We start from the raw sequence: 20,956 nt of genomic DNA on the forward strand, positions 1-20,956 counted from the left end.
CGGGCATAAAGTACGTCCCTAGGACGTACTAGGGTTAGGAAAGGGTGTGCTTTACACATGCCCCTAACCCTAGTACGTCCTGGGGATGTACAAAATGGCAGCGCCCATTCTACAGGGCGCCGCCATCTTGACACAGTGGACGCTTAGTGTCCGCACATCGCGCGGCGCTAATGATGCTGTGAGTGCGCCATTGGCGCCTTGCGGCGTCATTAGCACACTGCAACAAGAAGCGCCATTTTGGCACTTCTTTTTGTGGTGCCGGGGAGCCTCGTGGTTTGGCCGCTGGGGCTCCTCGGCACTGCTAATGACGGTGACGGCAGACCGCCGGTTTCAGGCGGTCTGTAATGCGCCTACATTACTGGAAAGATGGCAATGGAATGTTATATTCTTTGGACCTGCTTAAAACCTTACATGGAGGAAATTGGAACTCCTCATGGTTTTCTTAGCTCCCTGTATTTAGAAAAACTGTTGGGAATACCAAAACAGTGTTTTGTGGAAAGGCAAGACACACATCTATGTTGCAGAAATTAAAATGGCATACAGTGCCTCATTATATTTCTTGATTCCAGCAAGTGTATAATTGTATGGGAAACAAAATCCCTCATATTATTTTTATCTAAGCCCTGGTAAAATAGGAATCATCTTATTCAATAAATGTGAAAAAGTCTTTTTTTTTAAAGTGTAGATATCAAAGATGATGTAACACTTAATATTGAAACTGTTCCAACACAGTGCAGGTATTCTCAGTAGCCAGAATGTTTCCAGTGAGCACTGTATGTTCTCTGTGAAACAATTGTACAAGTCATTTTGTAGAAGTCTTTATGCAGAGTGATTTTGATCCGTTATCATATTAATATTTTAAATCAACAAAGCTGAAGGAGTAGTTACAGCTAATTTATACTATGTAGCTTAAATTCATTAAAAGAGCAGCAGCACAGACAAATTATTGCATTTACTATTTTTGACAGAGTAAGAGAAAAATTATTCTTTACCCAGTACATCCTGAAATCACAAGACAGATGACAAGAGATTTAAAATACATTTAAGTAGTGCTTCTTATTTTATAAAACCATTCCTTTTGTTCATAATAGTAATTGGAAACATTTCTTTATTTCCTCAGGCTTACAGATTCAGAGACTAGTTGTAGATGGGAAGGGGAGCAGAATGAAAATATATAGAGAGAATAAAAATATAGACGAGAGAAGTAAGACTGACCATGGAACACACTGATTCAGAGAATGGTGGAGTGTCCTCCTTTGGAGGTTTTTAAACAGAGCCTGGGTGGCCCTTGGTTGGGAATGCTTTAATTCTGTATTCCTGCATTTTCAGGAGGTTGGACTGGATGCCCTTCTGGCCATGATTCTATGAATGTTAGACTGAAAAGCAAGCTTTTTAATGACATGTCAGTCCAGTTCAGGCCAAATGATTGATTCTGCTCCTCCCAGCCCTGTAAAGGGACCTTCTGAGACAGCACTTTGGCAATCTTTTCTTTTTTAATAATAGAATAATGGATTTCTGTTGCTTAAATTTTGTCTGTTTAGTCACTAGGGGACATGCTCCTCTAACCTTCCCTAGAGTGCATCTACACTGTAGAAACAATGATGTTTGATACCACTTTAAGTGCTGTAGCTCCTTCCTGCGGAACAAGATCTTTAGCCTTCCTGTGCTAAAGAGTGCTGATGCCTCACAAAACTACAAATCTCAGGATTCTGTAGAATGGAGCCATGGCAGTTAAAGTGTTGTCAAACTGCATTATTTCTACAGTATAGATGCACCCCTAGAAATAATAACCCTTTCTCTAGAGCAGTGGTTCTCAACGTTCCTAATGTTGCGACCCTTTAATACAGTTCCTCACATTGTGGTGACCCCCTACCATAAAATTATTTTCATCTTGGTTTCTAAGACCATTGGAAATATGTGTTTTCCAATGGTCTTAGGCGACCCCTGTGAAAGGGTCATTCGACCCTCAAATGGGTGGCAACCCACAGGTTGAGAACCACTGCTCTAGAGGAACATGAGCTTTCCCCTACAAGAGGATGGAAGACCCTTTGAAAATGTCATGAAAACTATGGATCCTGTCCAAAGCAATATAATTGAAACACGTAAATACAATTTTCAAAATAAGAGTAAGAAAATTAAAGGGAAAAGTCAAATGTTTTGTGCAGAAGCACGCTTCCACTGAAGTTCATCAACACAACACAGTGTCAGAACCAGTGGTCTGAGTTCCCAATAACCAGGAAAACATCTTAGTGTCATAGAAAACAAAAGATTTTTATTCCGGACATCGAGACAGATGTCACCCGTAAAGGGTTTTTGCCAGATTTGAAAATTCCTGTCTCATACCCTAGCTTTAGAATGCAAACTGTCCAGCCTGCCTTTCTGACTGTTGGAGCTTGGCCTTTGATCTTGATCAAAACAAATGCTAATACAGTGTGCCCGCATCATACGTGGCTTTCAGCATACGCTCAAAGCTGCACTGGAAAAGGGACAGTGTGCCCCATAAGGGGTAATGGTGCGTGTGTGCGCTACCACGCCACCGCATACGCAAGTCTCATTCATTTAAATGGGGCTTGAGTATACACGGAATTCCCCTTCCCTTGATCCCCTGGACAAAAACAATTATTGGCCAGTATCTCTTCTTCCCTTCTTGGGTAAGGTGATCAAGAGGGCGGTTGCAAACCAGCTCCAAGCAGTCTTGGATGACACCGATTATCTCGATCCATTTCAAACTGGCTTCAAGTCAGGATGTGGAGTGGAGACTGCCCTGATGGCCTTGGTCGATGATCTCCGTCTGTGCATTGACAGGGGAAGTGTGGCCCTGTTGGTGCTCTTGGACATCTCAGCGGCCTTCGATACCATAGACCATGGTATCCTTCTGGAACGCCTGAGAGAGTTGGGAATCGCTGGCTCTGGCTTGCAGTGGCTACATTCCTACTTCTCGGGCAGATTCCAGATGGTGATGCTGGGGGACAGCTGCTCCTCTACGAGAGAGCTGGCATCTGGCGTCCCTGAGGGCGCCATTTTGTCCCCCATGCTGTTTAATATTTACATGAAGCCGCTGGGTGAGATCATCAGTGTCATGGCCAGCCAAGAGCAGGTCTCGGAAGATGAGGAGGAGGATGGGGCTCCTCCAGAGCAAGAGGTAATTGAGGCTACACCAGGTGCTAATCCTGCTCCAGAGCAAGAGGTAATTGAGGCTACACCAGGTGCTAATCCTGCTCTGCCAGAATCCAGCCCTGATCTCCCAGCCCCAGAGGAGGAAGCTCAGCCAGGTCTTAATGCTGGTGGGATTCCTCTGGTGGTACAGCAGCCTAGTGGTGACTCTGGGGAGGAACCAGGCTTGAAGGTTCCCTCCTATAGACAACGCAGGGCTGAAAGTGATGGCAGGTGCAGATCCCAGAGAATTGTTGAGAAGCAATTAGCAAATCAGCCTCAGGTGGCATGGGGAAGCGTTTCGCTTACTTAATGAGCAGAGAGACACCAACTCAGTGCCAGAGTTTACTGCATGATCCTTTGGTGTGACTGCTCCCTGCATCTTGACTCCTTGTTGCCTTGACTCTTGACTTTGGATTGGACTGGACTATTGCTACCTTCTGGCTGACCTGACCCTGGACTGGACTGACTATTGAGACCTCTGTTATCCTGACTTCGGCTTGGCTTTCGGTTTGCTTTCTCTCTTTCTCCCTGCAAGGTTTGTGGATTACTTCCAGCTCCATAGTTAATTGCCTTCCTTATTGGCGTGTGTCTGTGTGTGCTGGCTGCAGTCCAGGACAATCAGGAGACATGGGGTGGGGTGTTATCAGTATGCTGATGACACCCAAATTTATTTCTCTATGTCTCGGGCTGTTTCAGTGACTAAGGAGGGCATCTCCCCCCTGAATGACTGCCTGAAGTCAGTAATGGATTGGATGAGGGAAAATAGACATAAGATGAATCCAAATAAAACGGAGGTACTCATGATAGGTAACCCCAATCCGTGTATGGAGATAAGTTCACCAGTTCTAGATGGGGTTACACTTCTCCTGAAAGACTGCGTCTGCAGTTTAGGCGTGCTCCTGGATTCGTTGCTTCAACTGTCTTCTCAGATTGATGCGACAGCCAGGAGTGCCTGTTATCAGCTTCGGCTGATACGCCAGTTGCGCCCCTACCTGGAGCAACGGGACCTAGAAACGGTTGTACATGCTCTAGTAACCTCTCGCCTTGATTTCTGCAATGTGCTCTACATGGGGCAACCTTTGTGTCACGTCCGGAAGCTCCAATTGATACAAAACGTGGCAGCCAGACTGGTTGCCAGAAAATCCAAGTTCGATCATATTACACCTATTTTAAAATCACTATTATTATTATTATTATTATTATTATTATTATTATTATTATCATCATCCTTTATTTATAAAGCGCTGTAAATTTACACAGCACTGTACATACAGTCTTTTTAATTAGACGGTTCCCTGCCCTCAGGCATACAATCTAAAAAGACACCACACAAAAGGAGAAGGGAGTAGTGGTGGGGAAGGGGATGAGGTCCAGGAGTTCCTCTCTACCTCCAAGGCCTGGACCAAGGCAGATGGACTGCAGGGAGGGCTTGGCTTCATAATGGATGGTTAATCTTCATCCAGGGAGGCACTACATTGGCTGCCTATTAGCTTCCGGGCACAGTACAAGGTGTTGGTTATCACCTATAAAGCCCTACATGGCCTGGGTCCAGTCTACTTGAAGGAACGCCTCCTCCCATACAATACTTCCCGTACACTCCGATCCTCTGGGAAAAACCTCTTACAATCTAGAAAGACCAGACTGGCGGTGACCTTCCAGAGGTCCTTTTCTGTCACCGCTCCAAAAACTTGGAATAACCTGCCGGAAGAGATTCGCCAGTTATCATCACTTGAAGCTTTTAAAAAGGCAACAAAAACCTTTCTCTTCCGGCAGGCCTTCCCCGATTGATAATGTCCAGAACCAATTGAATCCCCCTTTTATTATTTTTCTTACTTGTGATTTGTTTTTAACTTTGATGTATTGTTATGTACTTTGTAAACATTTTTTTTACTGTTTAATTTTATAGTTGGGAGGGAGGGTTGGGTCAGGTTTTTGTGGGGCTTGTTGTTTTTATTGTTGTATATTGTATTTTCTTTGTTGTTACCTGCCTCGATCCTCAGTCGGAAGAGGTGGAATATAAATAAATATTTATTATTATTATTATTATTATTATTATTACTACTTACGCGGAGGGTGGGTCCGGAATGGATCCCCGCGTAAGGGAAGGGCGGATTGTAGTTCTTCCTTCCCCTACATACCAGCATTGCTGCAGGAGGAATGAAATCATAACACTATAAACCCCTTCACTCTGCTTACCAATTGGCCCCCTGCTATTTGTTCACTCTGCTATATCCCATACACAGGATCCATACATGATTCATGCAACTATTTCAGTACTCAATAATGTTCATATTGGATACATACATCCTTCCCAATAAACCATACCAGTCATGACAGAATCATGGCCCGGGATTCTGACACACAGTTAAGATCTCTCGTTAGAGATCTTTTTGTTAGAGTATCATACTCTACACAGCAAGTTACTGTTCTGCAGAATGCAGAACATGATGCCACTTTAGTGTTGAGATGTAAACCCAGGATCATTCCTATATGGTACCACTTTCATACATTTTTCATTAGAACATAAACAGTTTTCTTCTTATTCTTTAGATAAATATTTTATATGCAACACATACTCCTTTTCTCATCTTGCAAATGTGTGGATGGAATTTGTATTCCTTTCTCAAGGTTGTTAGTACTTATCTTAATGGGACAGACTCTATTACTCATTGATCTCCTTTATTCCCTTAGAAATGAAGCAGTGCTGAAAGAAGAATACTTAGTAATTGTATTTGATTGAAACCTTTATCCAGTAAATAAAAATAATTAGATGCTTAAACTCTGCAGAGAAAGAGGATGTAGTGAGTATTTAGGGTTAGGGGGAACATTAACCTTAAGGCTGTATTCCTTTTCTTCTTCTTCTTCTGCATTTACTTACTTCTGGATATCTACTGGTATGCTATATAAGAGATGAGTCAATGAGGCAAAATGTAGCTGGTTTGATAGATATTCTGAAATGATTTTATTTTATTTTTTAGTGTCTTCCATCAACACATACAATTAAGACTTTTGTTTTGCTGAAAAAGAAGTGGTAAATGTTTTATTCTCTCCCCCCCCCCGCCCTCTTTTCAGAGCAGTGAAATGGCAGAACTCCAGCGAATTCGGATGAAAGATGAAATAAGAGAATATAAATTTAGAGAGGCAAGACTCCTTCAGGACTATACAGAACTTGAAGAAGAAAATATTACTCTGCAAAAGTTGGTTTCCACGCTGAAACAGAATCAGGTAAGCACAGATAGATAAGAGATTGAAAATAACAATAACAGTGAATGATATACCATTTTCAAATACAGTACAGTGGTCCCTTCTCTTATGCAGGGGATCCGTTCCAGACCCCCGCCCACATAAGGGGAATTCTGCATACGCTTGAGCCCCATTAAAGTAAATGGGCTTGTGCTCGTGGCGGCGCGCACGCAGAACAGGCACATGCCCCATTACTCCCCATTATGCCCCATTACTGCGTAGGACGTGGGCGCACTGTATGCATATCAATACCTGTTCATATCTACAAATAACAGAAGATACTGTTTAAGGGAGGGTCCATAGAGACAGATTTTGGAAAAGTTACCTTTTGAACAGCTTCCAGAACTCCCAACAGATACAGTCGCTGGCAATCAGAGAAAAGGAGTAAAAGCTTTGATGGTATCATTATTCACACTGAGGAGCAATGTCCATTTCAAAGGGTGACCCTGGGATCTGATGACTATCAGTGCAGACAGGCTGAATCATTGGTGTGCCTACATGGCAGGGGTTTGACTGAATGGCGTTTGTGGTCCCTTAATCCTGTGATTCTGTGGCCTTCTTGCAACATGGAGCTCAGGCTGTCAGGCTTTCAGTATAAACTGGTGTTGACATATAAGATAACAGAATCTGACTTCTGGAAATCATGATTGGAGACACATTCACCTTGCTCCCAGTTATTTACCCCATTGCCTTACATAAATAGAATGACTCATTCATTCCCCCGTCTCCCATCAGCATCAGTCAATAAAGTGGAGTTGGGGTGGGGAAATGCCCGTTATGTCACAGTAGAGGATATAGGATTTTTTCTTTAAAAATATGAGTGGGGAGAGAATTCTGGAGAGGCAATTTTTGGTGCCATTCTAATGTATGTATAATGTGTGATGCATAGTTCTGTCAACGTACGTGTGTGTGTGTATGATTGTTAAATTATCTTAAGGATGTAAAGCCTTTTCCTTTTAATGAGGCACATAACTACATGGTGATTATATTCACAAGAATTTTTTCCTATCTATTATATACATTTCTACCACTATACTGTGCATGCTGTGTACATTGGACCCTCCACATTTGCTGGGATTAGGGGCACAGGGCCTCTGTAAAAGTGTGTGTGGGGGGGGGGGGGGAGGAGACAAATAAAAAAAGTACTTTTTTAAACCTGAGAGAACACCTCTCCAGGAATCTCTCTAGGTCTTCCAGTGCAACTCTGTGGCAAACATCCAGCAGAAATTAACTATAGAATTGCACTGGAGGACTAAAAAGGGCCTAGAGAAAAAGTCTGTAGGAATCTTTAGGTCTTCCAGTGTGACTCTATGATCACCTTCTGACAGAGTCACACTGGATGACCTAGAGATTCCTAGAGAGAACATATTAATCGAATCCACAAATAATCAAATCCACAAAAGTCAAAGCCACAAATATGAAGGGCCAATAGTCTTTCTCTTTTGGGGAACCATAGATTTTATTGATTGCCAGTGTTATCAGAAATTGCAGTGGCTAGGACCAAAGAAGCAACTTGTGTGGCTGATGGGATTTTGAATTTTTCTTTCCCAAACAGAAAATGCAAACACACTGTGAGAGTACACACTTTAAAAACAGAAGGAAGTCTGAAAAGCAGTTCATGCTATTACACAGTAATGGCATTGGGGCGCCTTCTGTGGAGAGCAATAAAGTCAAAATCCCACTGGGATTTGCAAGCCTGTTTCGGCGTGCCTAAAATAGTTCTTTGGCTGCCAAACTATATTTAGAAATAATTGATATCATACATCATTCTATTCTATAATGAACATAGATAGTACATAGTAAACACAGAATGTGTTTGGCTTTCTAAAATAAAAAAGAGGTATTTTTTCATTTTGCTTCCTTTTCTGCAACTTTGTAAATTGCTGTCATTTTTAAAATAAAAAAGATCTGATTACCTTCTGAGCTTACTCATTACACAATAATTGTGTTAGTAATCTGATTCTACCACAGAGGAAATAATTTGTATTTCTTTTGTGGTTAGCAAAAAACCAACACTCTCTCATGATATAGTAATATCGACACATTTAACTAAACACTATGGATGTATATTTTCCAGGAAATATTTATAAACTTCAATGTAATCTTTCAAACCTCCCATTTCTTACAATTGGCTGTTCGTTGTATTTTTTTTAAAAAATGTGATGATATACATAAGGGTGATGATACACTTAAAAATCAAAATGTTTTTGTTAAGACATGAAATGTTTATTCTGTTACCGTGGAAAATGTGCAAGCCTATTTAACTTCTACAATGCAATCTTTATATAGAGAATATTGATTCTGTTATAGGATAGTCCTGAAACTAAGAAGTTTATCACACCAGCCTACTTTCCCACCACAATCATGCTAGTTTAAGAATGCAATCATACCAATTTGGCATAATTTCTTATCACACTTTCCCCCATGAAAGCGCTTTGGTGATCCATGGTCATAGTCAGTTTTCGGTACTACCAAATGATGCCTTCCAAGAGTAAGGGAGGGGGAGCTTGGGAACAAACAATGACAGCTACCAACTGCCTCCCAAAACTGGCTTCTGTGTGAATGTGCACTTTGGGAAGGTGTTGGCTGTTGCGATCGCTGCTCTGCCCCCCTCCTGAAGCTTGATGCTATGGTGTGCACACTCACAAAGTAGTCCCGTGTTTCAGGAGGAAGCAGATGGGGGAGGGACAAGAAATTACAGCTGCCAAATACCTCTTGAAGTGGGCTGCTGTGTAAATGTGCACACAGCAGCTGGCTTTGGGATGGTGTCAGTTGCTGCAGTTGTTGTGAAGGGGAGAGGAGCAAAATCATGCCCACCACATCACATGACTAAGGAGATTATTACACAGAGTCTTACCATTCTTAAAACGTGGCTAGATTGTTCCTAAAGCACGAAGGTGTGATCGCTGGTCGTGCTTGTCTCACGGAAATTCGGTTATGCAGAGAAATGGCGGCTCTGCAAACACTTTAATGACGGGACGCCTCCATGACGATCTCATCACATGACACAAGCTCAACCGGCAATCACACCCTCGTGCTTTAGGGACGACCTAGCCATGATTTAAGGATTGTAAGCCTCCGTGTGATAATCTCCTAAGAAGTGGAACTGCAGCAGAAGGGACATATTGTACAAAGGCAATAATGGAATAGCAGCAAGATTGAGAACCTCTTGATGGGTTTTGCCTGACAACGAAAAGGTGCACCACAGTAATGGAATGGAGTGCAAGGCAGCAGCAAGATGGGTACATGATTTGATAAGTACCACCCTGTTAAAATTCTGCTTTTCTAGTCTTGTGTGATAAAGCCGCAAGACATCTCTCCAGAAGTATATGCAGTCTGTGATACCTTAATCCTTTTCTCACTCAATGATTCTATACACATACAGTCTTTGCTTTTTTGGTTCCTTCATTCAACAGATTCAGAAAATGGCAAGATGTTTATTGATCCAAGTTTTAGTATTATGAATGTTCTTTATCTTATCTAATCCAGGTTGAATATGAAGGTCTGAAACATGAGATAAAACGGTTTGAAGAAGAAACTGTATTGCTTAATAGCCAGCTAGAAGATGCCATTCGGTTAAAGGAAATTGCTGAACATCAACTAGAGGAAGCCCTGGAGACATTAAAGAATGAAAGAGAGCAAAAGAACAATCTGAGGAAGGAACTTTCCCAGTATATCAATCTAAATGATAGTATGTATAATAACCATATTAATATCTCAGTAGATGGATTAAAATTTGGAGAGGATGGGAATGAACCCAATAATGATGAGAAAATGAATGGACATATTCATGGACCCCACATGAAACTGAATGGTGACTTTCGGACTCCCACAGTTAGGAAAGGAGAGTCTCTGCACCCAGTCTCTGATCTCTTCAGTGAGCTTAACATCTCTGAAATGCAAAAACTGAAGCAACAACTCATGCAGGTAACACATGACTTTAACTATTAAAAAAGAAGTTTCATATAATATGCTGTACACATGAATCCAGAGCTTAGAAAAGTTATCTTTTGGGACTCACCATGCGTGACAATTCTAGCAGCTGTCATTTAGATATTTTTAAAAATGTAATATTTCCACACTCTCCATAGTTTGAGTAGAGCTTAAAAGTTTTTTGCATGAAAAATATTAACTTTTTCTCAGTGTACAGATTACTGCTGTGTGGTAGATAGCTTGTCGATGTAGGCTTCTGTGTAGCTTGAGCACGACAACAGTAAAACAGACATAGACACTAACAAGATTATTGCCTGAAGCAAGAGCGCTGCTCCTAATTATATCTCCACCTAACATTCCCATAAATTAAAATCCTGTATGTTTTTTAGGGTTTTAAATTGGTGATGGCCATGATGTAGCAAAGTCATTAAGCTTGATTTTATTATTTCTCATCAAACAATTTGCGCTTGATATGGCTCATTTGTGTATGTGTGTGTTTAATTTTACACTGTTGGGTTATTGACATTTCTTTAATATCTTGAATTAAAATATGTAACTAAACCTCCCACTAAAGTTTTCTAGCTTTTAAAAAAATAATTGACAATGTTTTGATGACACAAAGGTATTTTTGATAACTGAAGAAGGAATGGAAGGATTGTTTATTTTTCTCTTGCTGTTTTACTGTACAGCTCTTAGAATTCAGAGACATAACCATGTTGACCTGGAATATCAGAATGCATAAAGATCTTGTAGTTCTTTTGAGGCTAACTGTGCGAAGGAAGTTGTAGCATGTTCTCATGCACTTGATCTACTTCCTCAGATGCATTATGAACAACTCTTAGTGCAATATGGTTGCTTTATAAGCAACAACAAGAATAACAATCAAACAGAGGTGCAGATTAAAACAGATTTATTCCCAGAAATTTTATATTAAAGTAATTTTTAGATTTGATGGAAAAGACAAGTTTATTTTCCATCCTCTCTTCTGAGTAGTTCCTAAGCTGTGCATCTCTTGTTTTGGTGTTTTTGTTGTTGGTGTTCTTGTGTGCCTTCAAGTCATTTCCAACTGATGACAACCCTTTCATGGGGTTTTCTTGGCAAGATTTGTTCAGTGGAGGTTTGCATTTGGCTTCCTCTGAGGCTGAGAGCATTTGACTTGCCCAGGATTCCCCATGGCCAAGTGGGGAATCAAACCCTGGTCTACAGAGTCGTAGTCCAACACTCACAGCACTACACCATGTTTTTACTTCTGTTTAATTTCACTTACATTTTTTAAAAACAATGCAGTGGTATTTAAGCTGATTTTTTTAAACTAGGATATATTTTATACAAATACCATCCTATTAAAATTATAAATATTATAATTCATTAAAATTATATATTAGTTAAACCCCCCCCCCCAAAAAAAAACAACCAAAAAATTCCAAACCTCAGAGGAGATTATGAGATTCTTTAGCAATCAGAGAAATCTGCCTCTGCAGGAAACCTAAAGTGCCATACTAAGATTTTTTCCTGTGTTGTTGTTGTGTGTTGTCAAGTCTTTTCTGACTTATGACAACCCTGATCCTATTACAGGGTTTTCTTTACAAGAAATGTCTGGGGTGGTGGTAGTTGCATTTGCCTCCATCTGAGGCTGAGAGAGTAATAGTCCACTGCAAAAACCACTACACAATACTGGCTCATATAAAAACAGGGTAAGGTGCAAATGCAGTTTTACCACTACCACAAATTGTGCAACCATGTTTCCTGCATTTGCAAGAATTACAAGGATCAGCACAAACAGAGTGCAATAGATGAGCCTCACCCTGTGAAAACCACCCTCATGATCATGGTATCTCCCCTGTCAGCTACCATGGTTATTGAGTCCCTATGTTTTTTTACCATCATTTCTTATTTGAGACACTAATATCTTTTTTGTGGGTTATTGCAGGTAGAGCGTGAGAAAGCTATTCTCTTAGCCAATCTTCAGGAGTCGCAGACACAGCTGGAACATACAAAGGGAGCACTCACTGAGCAACATGAACGGGTTCACAGGCTCACAGAGCATGTCAATGCTATGAGGGGCCTACAGAGTAACAAAGAGTTGAAAGATGTAGATTTTGAGAAAGGCCGAGATTCTGGGGAAGAAACCCATGATTATGAAGTGGACATTAATGGTTTAGAGATTCTAGAGTGCAAATACAAAGTGGCTGTTACAGAGGTGATTGACCTCAAAGCTGAAATAAAAGCCTTAAAAGAAAAATACAATAAATGTGTTGAAAACTACACTGAAGAAAAGACAAAATATGAGAGTAGAATCCAGATATATGATGAACAGGTGACAAACCTAGAAAGGTCGACTAAGGAAAGCCATGAGAAAATGATGCAGATGGAAAAGGAATTGCAGAGAATTACAGGTGTTGCAAATGAGAACCACAATACCCTCAACACAGCTCAGGATGAGCTGGTGACTTTCAGTGAAGAACTTGCACAGCTCTATCATCATGTATGTCTGTGTAACAACGAAACTCCTAATAGGGTTATGTTGGATTATTACAGACAAAGTAGAGTTACTAGAAGTGGAAGCCTGAAGGGACCTGATGATCCAAGAGGGCTTCTGTCTCCCCGACTTGTCAGGAGAGGAATGGCGTCCCCCTTAGAAGCCAGGACACCAACTGAACAGATTTCAAAAGAGGGAACAGAACCTAACAAAGAACAAAGTCCAACAAAGACACCCACAATTTCTCCTGTCATCACAGCCCCTCCTTCCTCCCCTGTTTCTGACACCAGTGACATTCGCAAAGAGCCAATGAATATTTACAACCTGAATGCCATAATAAGGGACCAAATCAAGCACTTGCAGAAGGCTGTAGACAGGTCGCTGCAGCTATCTCGGCAGCGTGCGGCAGCCCGTGAACTAGTACCTATGATTGATAAGGACAAGGAAGCCTTAATGGAAGAAATACTGAAACTGAAGTCCCTTTTGAGTACAAAACGAGAGCAGATAGCGACCCTCAGGGCAGTACTGAAAGCAAACAAGCAGGTAAACTGTTATTAATTCCTCATCTGCACTTAAATGATTAATGTGTGTGTTCTAATGAGTAATTTTGAGGATGTTTATAGTACTTACATATTTTCCTCATAAAATGTGGTGTTTCTTTTGTTTTTGTTTTAATCTCTCACCAAACATTTTATTCTGTGACCTCTGTATCCAAATTTCCTTTGGAGAAACTGGTTGAATGGTCTAGTTCCAACTAGAGATGATCCATTGACTCAATAGGAATTTGTTAAGTCATTTTATTCTGTGACCTCTGTATCCAAATTTCCTTTGAAGAAACTGGTTGAATGGTCTAAAATCAAGTGTTAGTTCCAACTAGAGATGATCCATTGTCTCAATAGGAAATTTGTTAAGTCAACTCTTAATTAATGAGTGGAACTATTCAGCTGGAACTAACTGGATATGTTTGTTCAAATACTGAATTAACTTGGTTTTGTTAGTTTACATTTTGGTGTTCCTTTAAGCATGCTTTCAGTTATAAATCTTTAGAATAGAATGGGATTAAATATACAGATTTGCATGTACATTTTTGTTCTGCTTTGCAACTAATCCAGTGCTACAATTTAAGAGGAACTAGAGAGGGCATGACCCCCAGGTTTGTAATCCCTTTAGCCCATGTTCCAAAAAGGCAACCCAAAGCAGACATATTTAGTCTAAGATTGGAAAGAGTCAGCAAGAAGGAGTTTTAGCGTATGACAAAATAAAGCTGAGAAGCAGCAAGAGAGAAGAAGTTTTCTCCTTGTCTCTCCTCATACCCTTTCTCTTCCCAAAGGAGATGGTCATAAAAGTGTGCTTTTTGTCATGCTGGAAAAATCTGTTTGGCAAAAAGCATGCTTTTATGACTATCTTTCTCTGGAAAGAGAACAGAAGTGTTACAACAGCATCAGGAGAGGCAAGGAGAATAACATTTCTCTCTCTCTGCCTCTCAACTTTCTTTGGTCATGAAATAAGGCTCTAGGTTTTTTGAATTTCATGAAGATGCCTCAACCTTTCCCTCCATAATTCTGGCGTTATATTTCTTGCCACAATGGTTATTAGGATTGGGCAGTTAGACATTTAAGGATTTATATGTATTAGTTTCAGCAGTTTTCATGTAATGAAGGAAGACTGGAATTATGCAGGAATTTCATCCCTTGACCATCACATTTACATTCACCCACCCCCACTGTTGCCTCTGTTAAATGAGTTTTGCTCATGTATATATTTTTCCAAAAATCTGCAAAACTATCCTGATTGGAGCCCAGAATGTAGCAAAAGAAGCATACAAATTGGAAATGAAGTCTCTCTCAAGCTCCATTCAAGCTATAGCTCTCAAGCCAAAGAAGGCCTCAAATGTTTGATGTGTAATGCATGCCAATTGTATTTTATAATACAATTGTATTTTATAATACCAGATGAAAACAAGCAACATGCACAAGCAACATGCAGTATAAATGTGAGTGTATGGTCTATGTTTGATAAAATCTTCTCATTACTGAGCACTTAGAATCCTAGGTGTCATCTTAGTTTCTGTTCATTGCAAATCTATGAAGTGCTCATGTCTTTATTTCAGACAGCTGAAGTGGCCCTGGCCAATCTGAAGAATAAGTATGAAAATGAGAAGGCCATGGTGACAGAAACCATGACTAAACTGCGCAATGAATTGAAGGCTTTGAAAGAAGATGCAGCAACCTTCTCATCCTTGAGAGCCATGTTTGCAACCAGGTACTAGAACCATTGTCACCAATTTAAGGCAGTATTTTAGCCTCCTTCACTGGTGTGTAGTGTCTTCCTGTGTGAATACACCAGTTCCTGTGTTGTGAGTTCTGTCAGCCCTCTATATCAATGGCTTCTTTATCCATGGATTCAACCATTCATTGCTTGAAAATATTTATTAAAAATATACATTGCAAAAAGCAAATCTTGATTTTGCCATTTTTATAAGGGACACAGTTTTACTATACCATTGTATTTAATGCAACTTGAGCATCCAAGGATTTTGGTATCCATGAGGGGTCCTCAAACCAAACCCCAGCAGATAGCAAGGATTCACTGTAATATAAGAAATAACGTTATACTTTTTGTGCCTTTATTTCTGATGATATTACTTAAATTTGAAGCAGCAGCATAGGTAGCTGAAAATGCAGAGAGAGAAAAAGAGAGGTATATAAATAACAGGTTTCTAATGATATTCTTTCATATTTTTAGTGCTGGATTTGTGGTGAGCTCCAAACATTAATAAATTAAGCAATTCCCAGTTTTTACTAATTGCTTCTTACTTTCAGAGTCTTTTTGGAGTTACCCAGTTCTTGAATATACAGTCTGTGCAGATGTTAACATATAAAGAAGCAGATGTTATATATTAAGAAAATGTGAATTGTGAGTATAGTTGAAAAGAAGTGAGAGTGGATCTAAATAGGCCACCATAATTACCTCTCTCTGGTTTATTTTTTTTATATATGTTGAGCAAATTAGCCATTGATAAAGTATTTACATGATTGGAAACAAAGGAAGTTTGATCTCTTGATAAGCGATAGTATCAGAGTCACTTGGCTTCCACCATAATGTGAATTCCTGTAAGGAAAGAGGCTATGCTTTTAGTATAATTAAATGTGCTTCATTCCAATCAGTGACTAATACAGTGACATAATGTCCTGGCTTTTTAAAAAACATGCCTACTCATAACTTCATTGGGTCATTACCATTTTTTTGTTATTTGCTACAATCTTTACATCATCACATTAACTTAATTGCTATAACAAAGTTTCACACACATCTCTTCTTGCAAGCAGAGTGGATAAAAGTGGCAGGCCAGGTCAGATTTCACAGTAATATGGGAAATTAAGCCAGGATCCTATAGAGGCAAACAACACATGGAACAGACTGTTCTGCTTTAAGTTTGACTTCCTTGTTGCTTGCACAAGGAGGTAGCCCAGAGGTACCTCCCTGTCACAACTGGAAGAGCCTGAGCACTTGATACACTTGTGTGCTGGCCAAAGAGGTGGTGGCCATCCAAGGTGCACCTCCCAGCATTGGCCAGCAATATCTATACCTGCTTCTTTCCTCATTGCCTGGCTTTGTGGCATCTTGGTGGCCTAGGCAATAGAAATGAGGTTGCTTACCTGTCGAAAGACACTTTTCCCATATTGCCTTGGCCATGAAGACCCTGGGGAGTGAGGTACTGAGGAAAAAGATGGCTGTAGATACAGCTGGCCTGTGTCAGGAGGCACATGCCAGGTTATCTGGCATGCTAACATTAGCAGAGTGTTCTGCTTGAGCACAAATGAATAGAATCTCAGCTCGAAGAGATCACTCTTGAGAATCTTAATCAGGATGAGTGGGTAAGTGTGGGTTGTTTTGTGTATCAACCTGAAATTTAATAAAGAGTGACACAGAACTATTTTAATAAAATTAAAATAAAATAGAGGCAAATGAAAGAAATTACAGTAGAGTTATACTGCTTGTAGTCCTCATCTTGCTATTCTATCTGTTTTAAGCTAATCTATTAAGGAACTACTGTATAAAAACTTCTTTTATACAAGTCACACAACTGATGGTCACAAATGTACTTTAGATCAATGCATCTCTTAGAGCATACATGTTGGTTAATATCTTGTGTGTATCCCCAGGGTTCGGTTACTTTCTGTTGCTTGGAGAAGAGTTTAGATTCGGTCTCTGATAGACATGACTTATGACCACTTCACTCAGGCCAATTGAATGGGTCTTTTTTATTTAAAAATTCCATGGAGTGACATCAGATTGATCCAAGCTGCATATAGAAATAGCCAGTGGCCACTGGCAACCACATCTGATGCTTTTGAAATATTTTTTTCCAATTGCTGTGATCCCTTAAATTACTGCTAGAAGCAATTCTCTCCACTTAGCTAGTTTATACTGACAATTGTACCGCTACCCCTAACTGTCCAGCTGACATTCATGAAGGAGTTTATGGAGAGTACAATTGATTGGCAAGAAGATTCCCTTTCCATACACCTCACTTGTGTTCCTCTTCTCTCCAGGTGTGATGAATATGTCACACAGCTAGATGAGATGCAGAGGCAATTGGCAGCTGCAGAGGATGAGAAGAAGACTCTAAACTCTTTGCTGCGGATGGCTATCCAGCAAAAACTCGCCCTCACCCAGCGTCTGGAAGACTTAGAATTTGATCATGAGCAGTCTCGGCGGAGCAAAGGCAAACTTGGAAAGAGCAAGATCGGCAGCCCTAAAGTAAGTGAGGAGGCATCAGCCACCGTGCCAACCATAGACACTTTCCTCCTGCATAGTCAGGGCCCACAGCAACCAAACATACTGCTCAGCAGTGGCACTCAGAGGAAAAGGTATGCATGCAGTCATCTTTATAGTACAGTGCAATGGCCTGATCTGAATTAAGGTCATCCACTGAATTACAAATAAGTTATATATATTTGAATAAAGAGAGGATGGGAATGGGGAGGACAAATCTGGTGGCTTTTCAAAATGTAAACCCTGGCTATAAATTCCACCTGCTCATAATCTTGTCCTTTTTGATATGGCTGTAGATCATATCCTATTGGCATTTCAGCATATTCTGTATGTCTTGAATGTACATGCTTTGCGTACTACAAAATATACTTTTGCTGGGATGGGGGTAGGGAGCTGTATCAAAGAAGCACATTCCCAAAGGGAACCAATCTCTTCAATAAACTATGGTGCTGATAAAGTAGCCCCTTGTTCTCTTCAGTGTTGAAATACATTTAGAATTGTGTTTGATCCACTGTGCTCCTCATGTGTTAAAATGAACAAATGTTCAAACTGAATTATCGTATATACTCGACTATAAGTCAACTTCATGTATAGGTTGAGACCAGGTTTTAGGGATAAAATTATGGATTTTGATATAACTTGTGGATAAGTCAGGTGTAAAACCCAAGGGGCATGTAACAAAGGATCTAAAGGATGAAGCAAAGGAAAACAATTCCAAAGAACTTACAAAATTCCAGCAGGCATAACTGTTTGTGTTCACATGGAATGCTGGATGGATGAGAAATCAGAGTGGGAAGGGGTCAGTGCTTCCAGGACAGACTACACTCTTGCCTTTCACCAGGGGATGGTTCCTCTTTGAGCTAAAGTACAGTACTGTCATTGACCCCTGGATAAGTCAATTCAAGTTTTTTGGGTCAATTTTTGACTAAAATTTCTAGACTTATACATGAGTATATACAGTACATTTATTAAAAACCAAGATGCAAATGTTCATGATTTGCAAAGTTTTGTAGTTATCCTCTCAACAGGGAGGATGTGGACCAGATAGAAGAGAGTGAGCAACAGGCCCACTATTTTGGGGATGGTGGTATTGGGGAAGAGAAAATTTCTGATGAATATTTAAACAAGATTTCTACTGATTGAAAATGTTTGGGGCATCTAATGGTCTCACTAGGCTGGTGTGGAGGGTGCAGTTCACGCCAGGTGACACATCAGAAGAAGGGTGACACCTGGTCAGGCCCTCCTCCTGCTGCAGGCTGAAAAGGGTATGCTTGCCCCTCCAGACTTCGTGGTGGTGACTCCCTCCTCAGGAGGAGACTGCTGCTATGGCAAAAGAGATGGGATGAGTGTGCCCTTTTGGCTGCTGCTGCCGCCTCGCTCCTGGCAGCCCCTCTCCCACACCAGGTGACACCAGGCATAAGGACACCATCATTATCTGACTACTACCTGTTCAGTGTAAATGTTAAATGCAAATACTGTCAGTGATGCAAAAAAATTATGCATGGAGCCTAAATACTGAATAATCATTAAAATATAAATGGAGGAAAGTGATTTGGAAGGAAGAAGGAAGCAGAGGGTTTATCTCAGGTTTTCACATTCTGTGACTTGCCAAGCCATACACAGCCATGTATGGTATTATGCCGGATTCTTGACAGCATCCAAGAACAGTATCAAACATGCAGCCAAACGTTTAGAACTTTCAAGTAGGCAATAAAAATAAGCCTTATCGAACCAGCGGTGGGCCACTATACATGGCAGGTGTTTTTTGCTCAGCTTGACTGGACACAAGTTAAGCAGCTACTATTATGATTTTCTAAAATATACAGTCAAGACATACCTGATTGAGAAATATGTCCTTCTGTGGGATGTAGTAATGGTAGGGTGGTGGTGTCAATATGTTGGTGTTGATTTGGGAGTGGGGAGAGAAAAATAATGTGATATTGTCATTCAAGGGATCAATGCTTAGTAATTAAAGTAAAAACTCTTTTGTTTCTGTATGTATTTTTTCTTGGATCTCCTGCAAGACTATTTTCACCTTCCCCTTGTGATCAGAGCCATCCCAGGACTTCAGGGACTCACCTACTGCCTTTATTAAGAACCCCCCCTGATCACGCCTCCACAGAATCATTTCTCTTGAGGGGCCCCCCTTCCATGAATGAATTCTTCCATGGGCACCGTCTCAGCAAGGAAAAAAGGTTAACTGTGGCCATCCCAGGTAAACATTTTTTCCTTGGGTGCATGTGGTGCAGAATGATTTGCTGAGTCTAGGAAGAGTCCTCTCCAAACATTGCACATGAAATTTCTAATCTGAACACATTCTTAGAACTTTTATATACATGCTTCCTCAGGCTGCTTCAGATTAGTCCCACTATAATCAGTGAAATTATTCTGGATGTGTTGGCAGAATTCATCCAAAGTGTCTTCTACTTATGTCAGCTTCGATGAAACAAAGATTTCAGTGTGTCACATTTCTATCTACCTCAGTTTAAGTCATGGTTTGGGGCTTCACTTAACCCTTCATAAACCATGAAGCTGAATGAAAATCAGGGTTAAATACTCTTCATTTGTCTCTCTCCTTCTCCACAGTGCACAGGTCTCAGTGCAAAGATCTTACCTTGTTTAAAGCCAGAATTCACTGTTAAGTTTGAATCTGGGACTCATGTTTTATGTCTGTTAATCATGTAGGAAATTTTAAAATGATATAACTATGGTTTATTTTCCTGGTTTGCTAATCAACATTAAGCCAAATTTCTGTAGCTTCATATAAACCAGAATTATGTTGCTCAAGCCTCTGTGCTACAGGAGAACTGGACCTCCCCACTCTACAGCTTCATATAACATGATTTATAACCCCCCTGAATGATCATGCAATCCAACCCATGCTACTATATCCAAGTTTTATCTGTTTATACCATGGCTGAATTCCAATGTCTCATCTGAAGAAATACAAAACTTGGTAAAATGGCAGAAGGGTCATATGAAATACCTATGTTGACTTTACTAGACAATATATTTCTTGATATACCTGCTTGCAGTTAGGTAGATATTTCAGAGCTGACAAGCTGTCTTTTTTAATATAAGCAAGTAGTGTATTTTTCCCTCCAAGGAAAATTGCAAAGGTGCAGTATTATAGATAAGGCTTAGAGATTCTAGATCCAAGGAAGTTTCTGTGGAAGATGTGAAACTTTAGCAAAAGGGAGAAGGAAGAGGGAACTTACTGGGCAATGATACAGTGAGTACAGTCCAAACGATTTTATTTCTGGGAGCTGAATAGCACTTAACTCCATGCTATACTGAGGACAATGACTTTTGCGCCCCCCCTTTCATGTCCTTGAAAGTTGCATACTGAAAAATCTAAAATGGTGG

The 20,956-nt window shown here is 40.4% G+C and overlaps 1 protein-coding gene and 1 non-coding gene across 19 annotated transcripts in view; one reads left to right on the top strand and one right to left on the bottom strand.

The window, feature by feature from the left end:
* The window catches only part of BICD1 (BICD cargo adaptor 1), a 212,060-nt gene that overhangs the window by 75,003 nt on the left and 116,101 nt on the right, over positions 1-20,956 (top strand). For 7 of the 18 annotated variants that reach the window (XR_016281495.1, XR_016281494.1, XR_016281496.1 and 4 more), the window contains exons 3-7: positions 6,229-6,381; positions 9,889-10,326; positions 12,263-13,354; positions 14,922-15,073; positions 17,368-17,575. Coding sequence is in view for 13 of the 18 variants with exons in the window: in XM_089527848.1 (XP_089383974.1) it covers positions 6,229-6,381; positions 9,889-10,326; positions 12,263-13,354; positions 14,922-15,073; positions 17,368-17,575 (2,043 nt within the window). In the remaining 5 variants the exon portion in view is untranslated. Of the gene's footprint in view, positions 1-6,228; positions 6,382-9,888; positions 10,327-12,262; positions 13,355-14,921; positions 15,074-17,367; positions 17,686-19,614; positions 19,806-20,956 lie in introns of those variants that run through there. The other 11 variants (XM_089527838.1, XM_089527842.1, XM_089527841.1 and 8 more) reach the window with 4 other exon arrangements.
* On the bottom strand, positions 12,025-12,186 carry LOC149311752 (U1 spliceosomal RNA). Its single transcript, XR_016281528.1, has one exon. It is a non-coding gene; the product is annotated as a U1 spliceosomal RNA (small nuclear RNA).

This window comes from Sceloporus occidentalis, unplaced genomic scaffold (assembly GCF_023333645.1).
Source record: "Sceloporus occidentalis isolate IW3139 unplaced genomic scaffold, rSceOcc1.0.p SCAF_5, whole genome shotgun sequence".
NCBI lineage: Eukaryota > Metazoa > Chordata > Lepidosauria > Squamata > Phrynosomatidae > Sceloporus > Sceloporus occidentalis.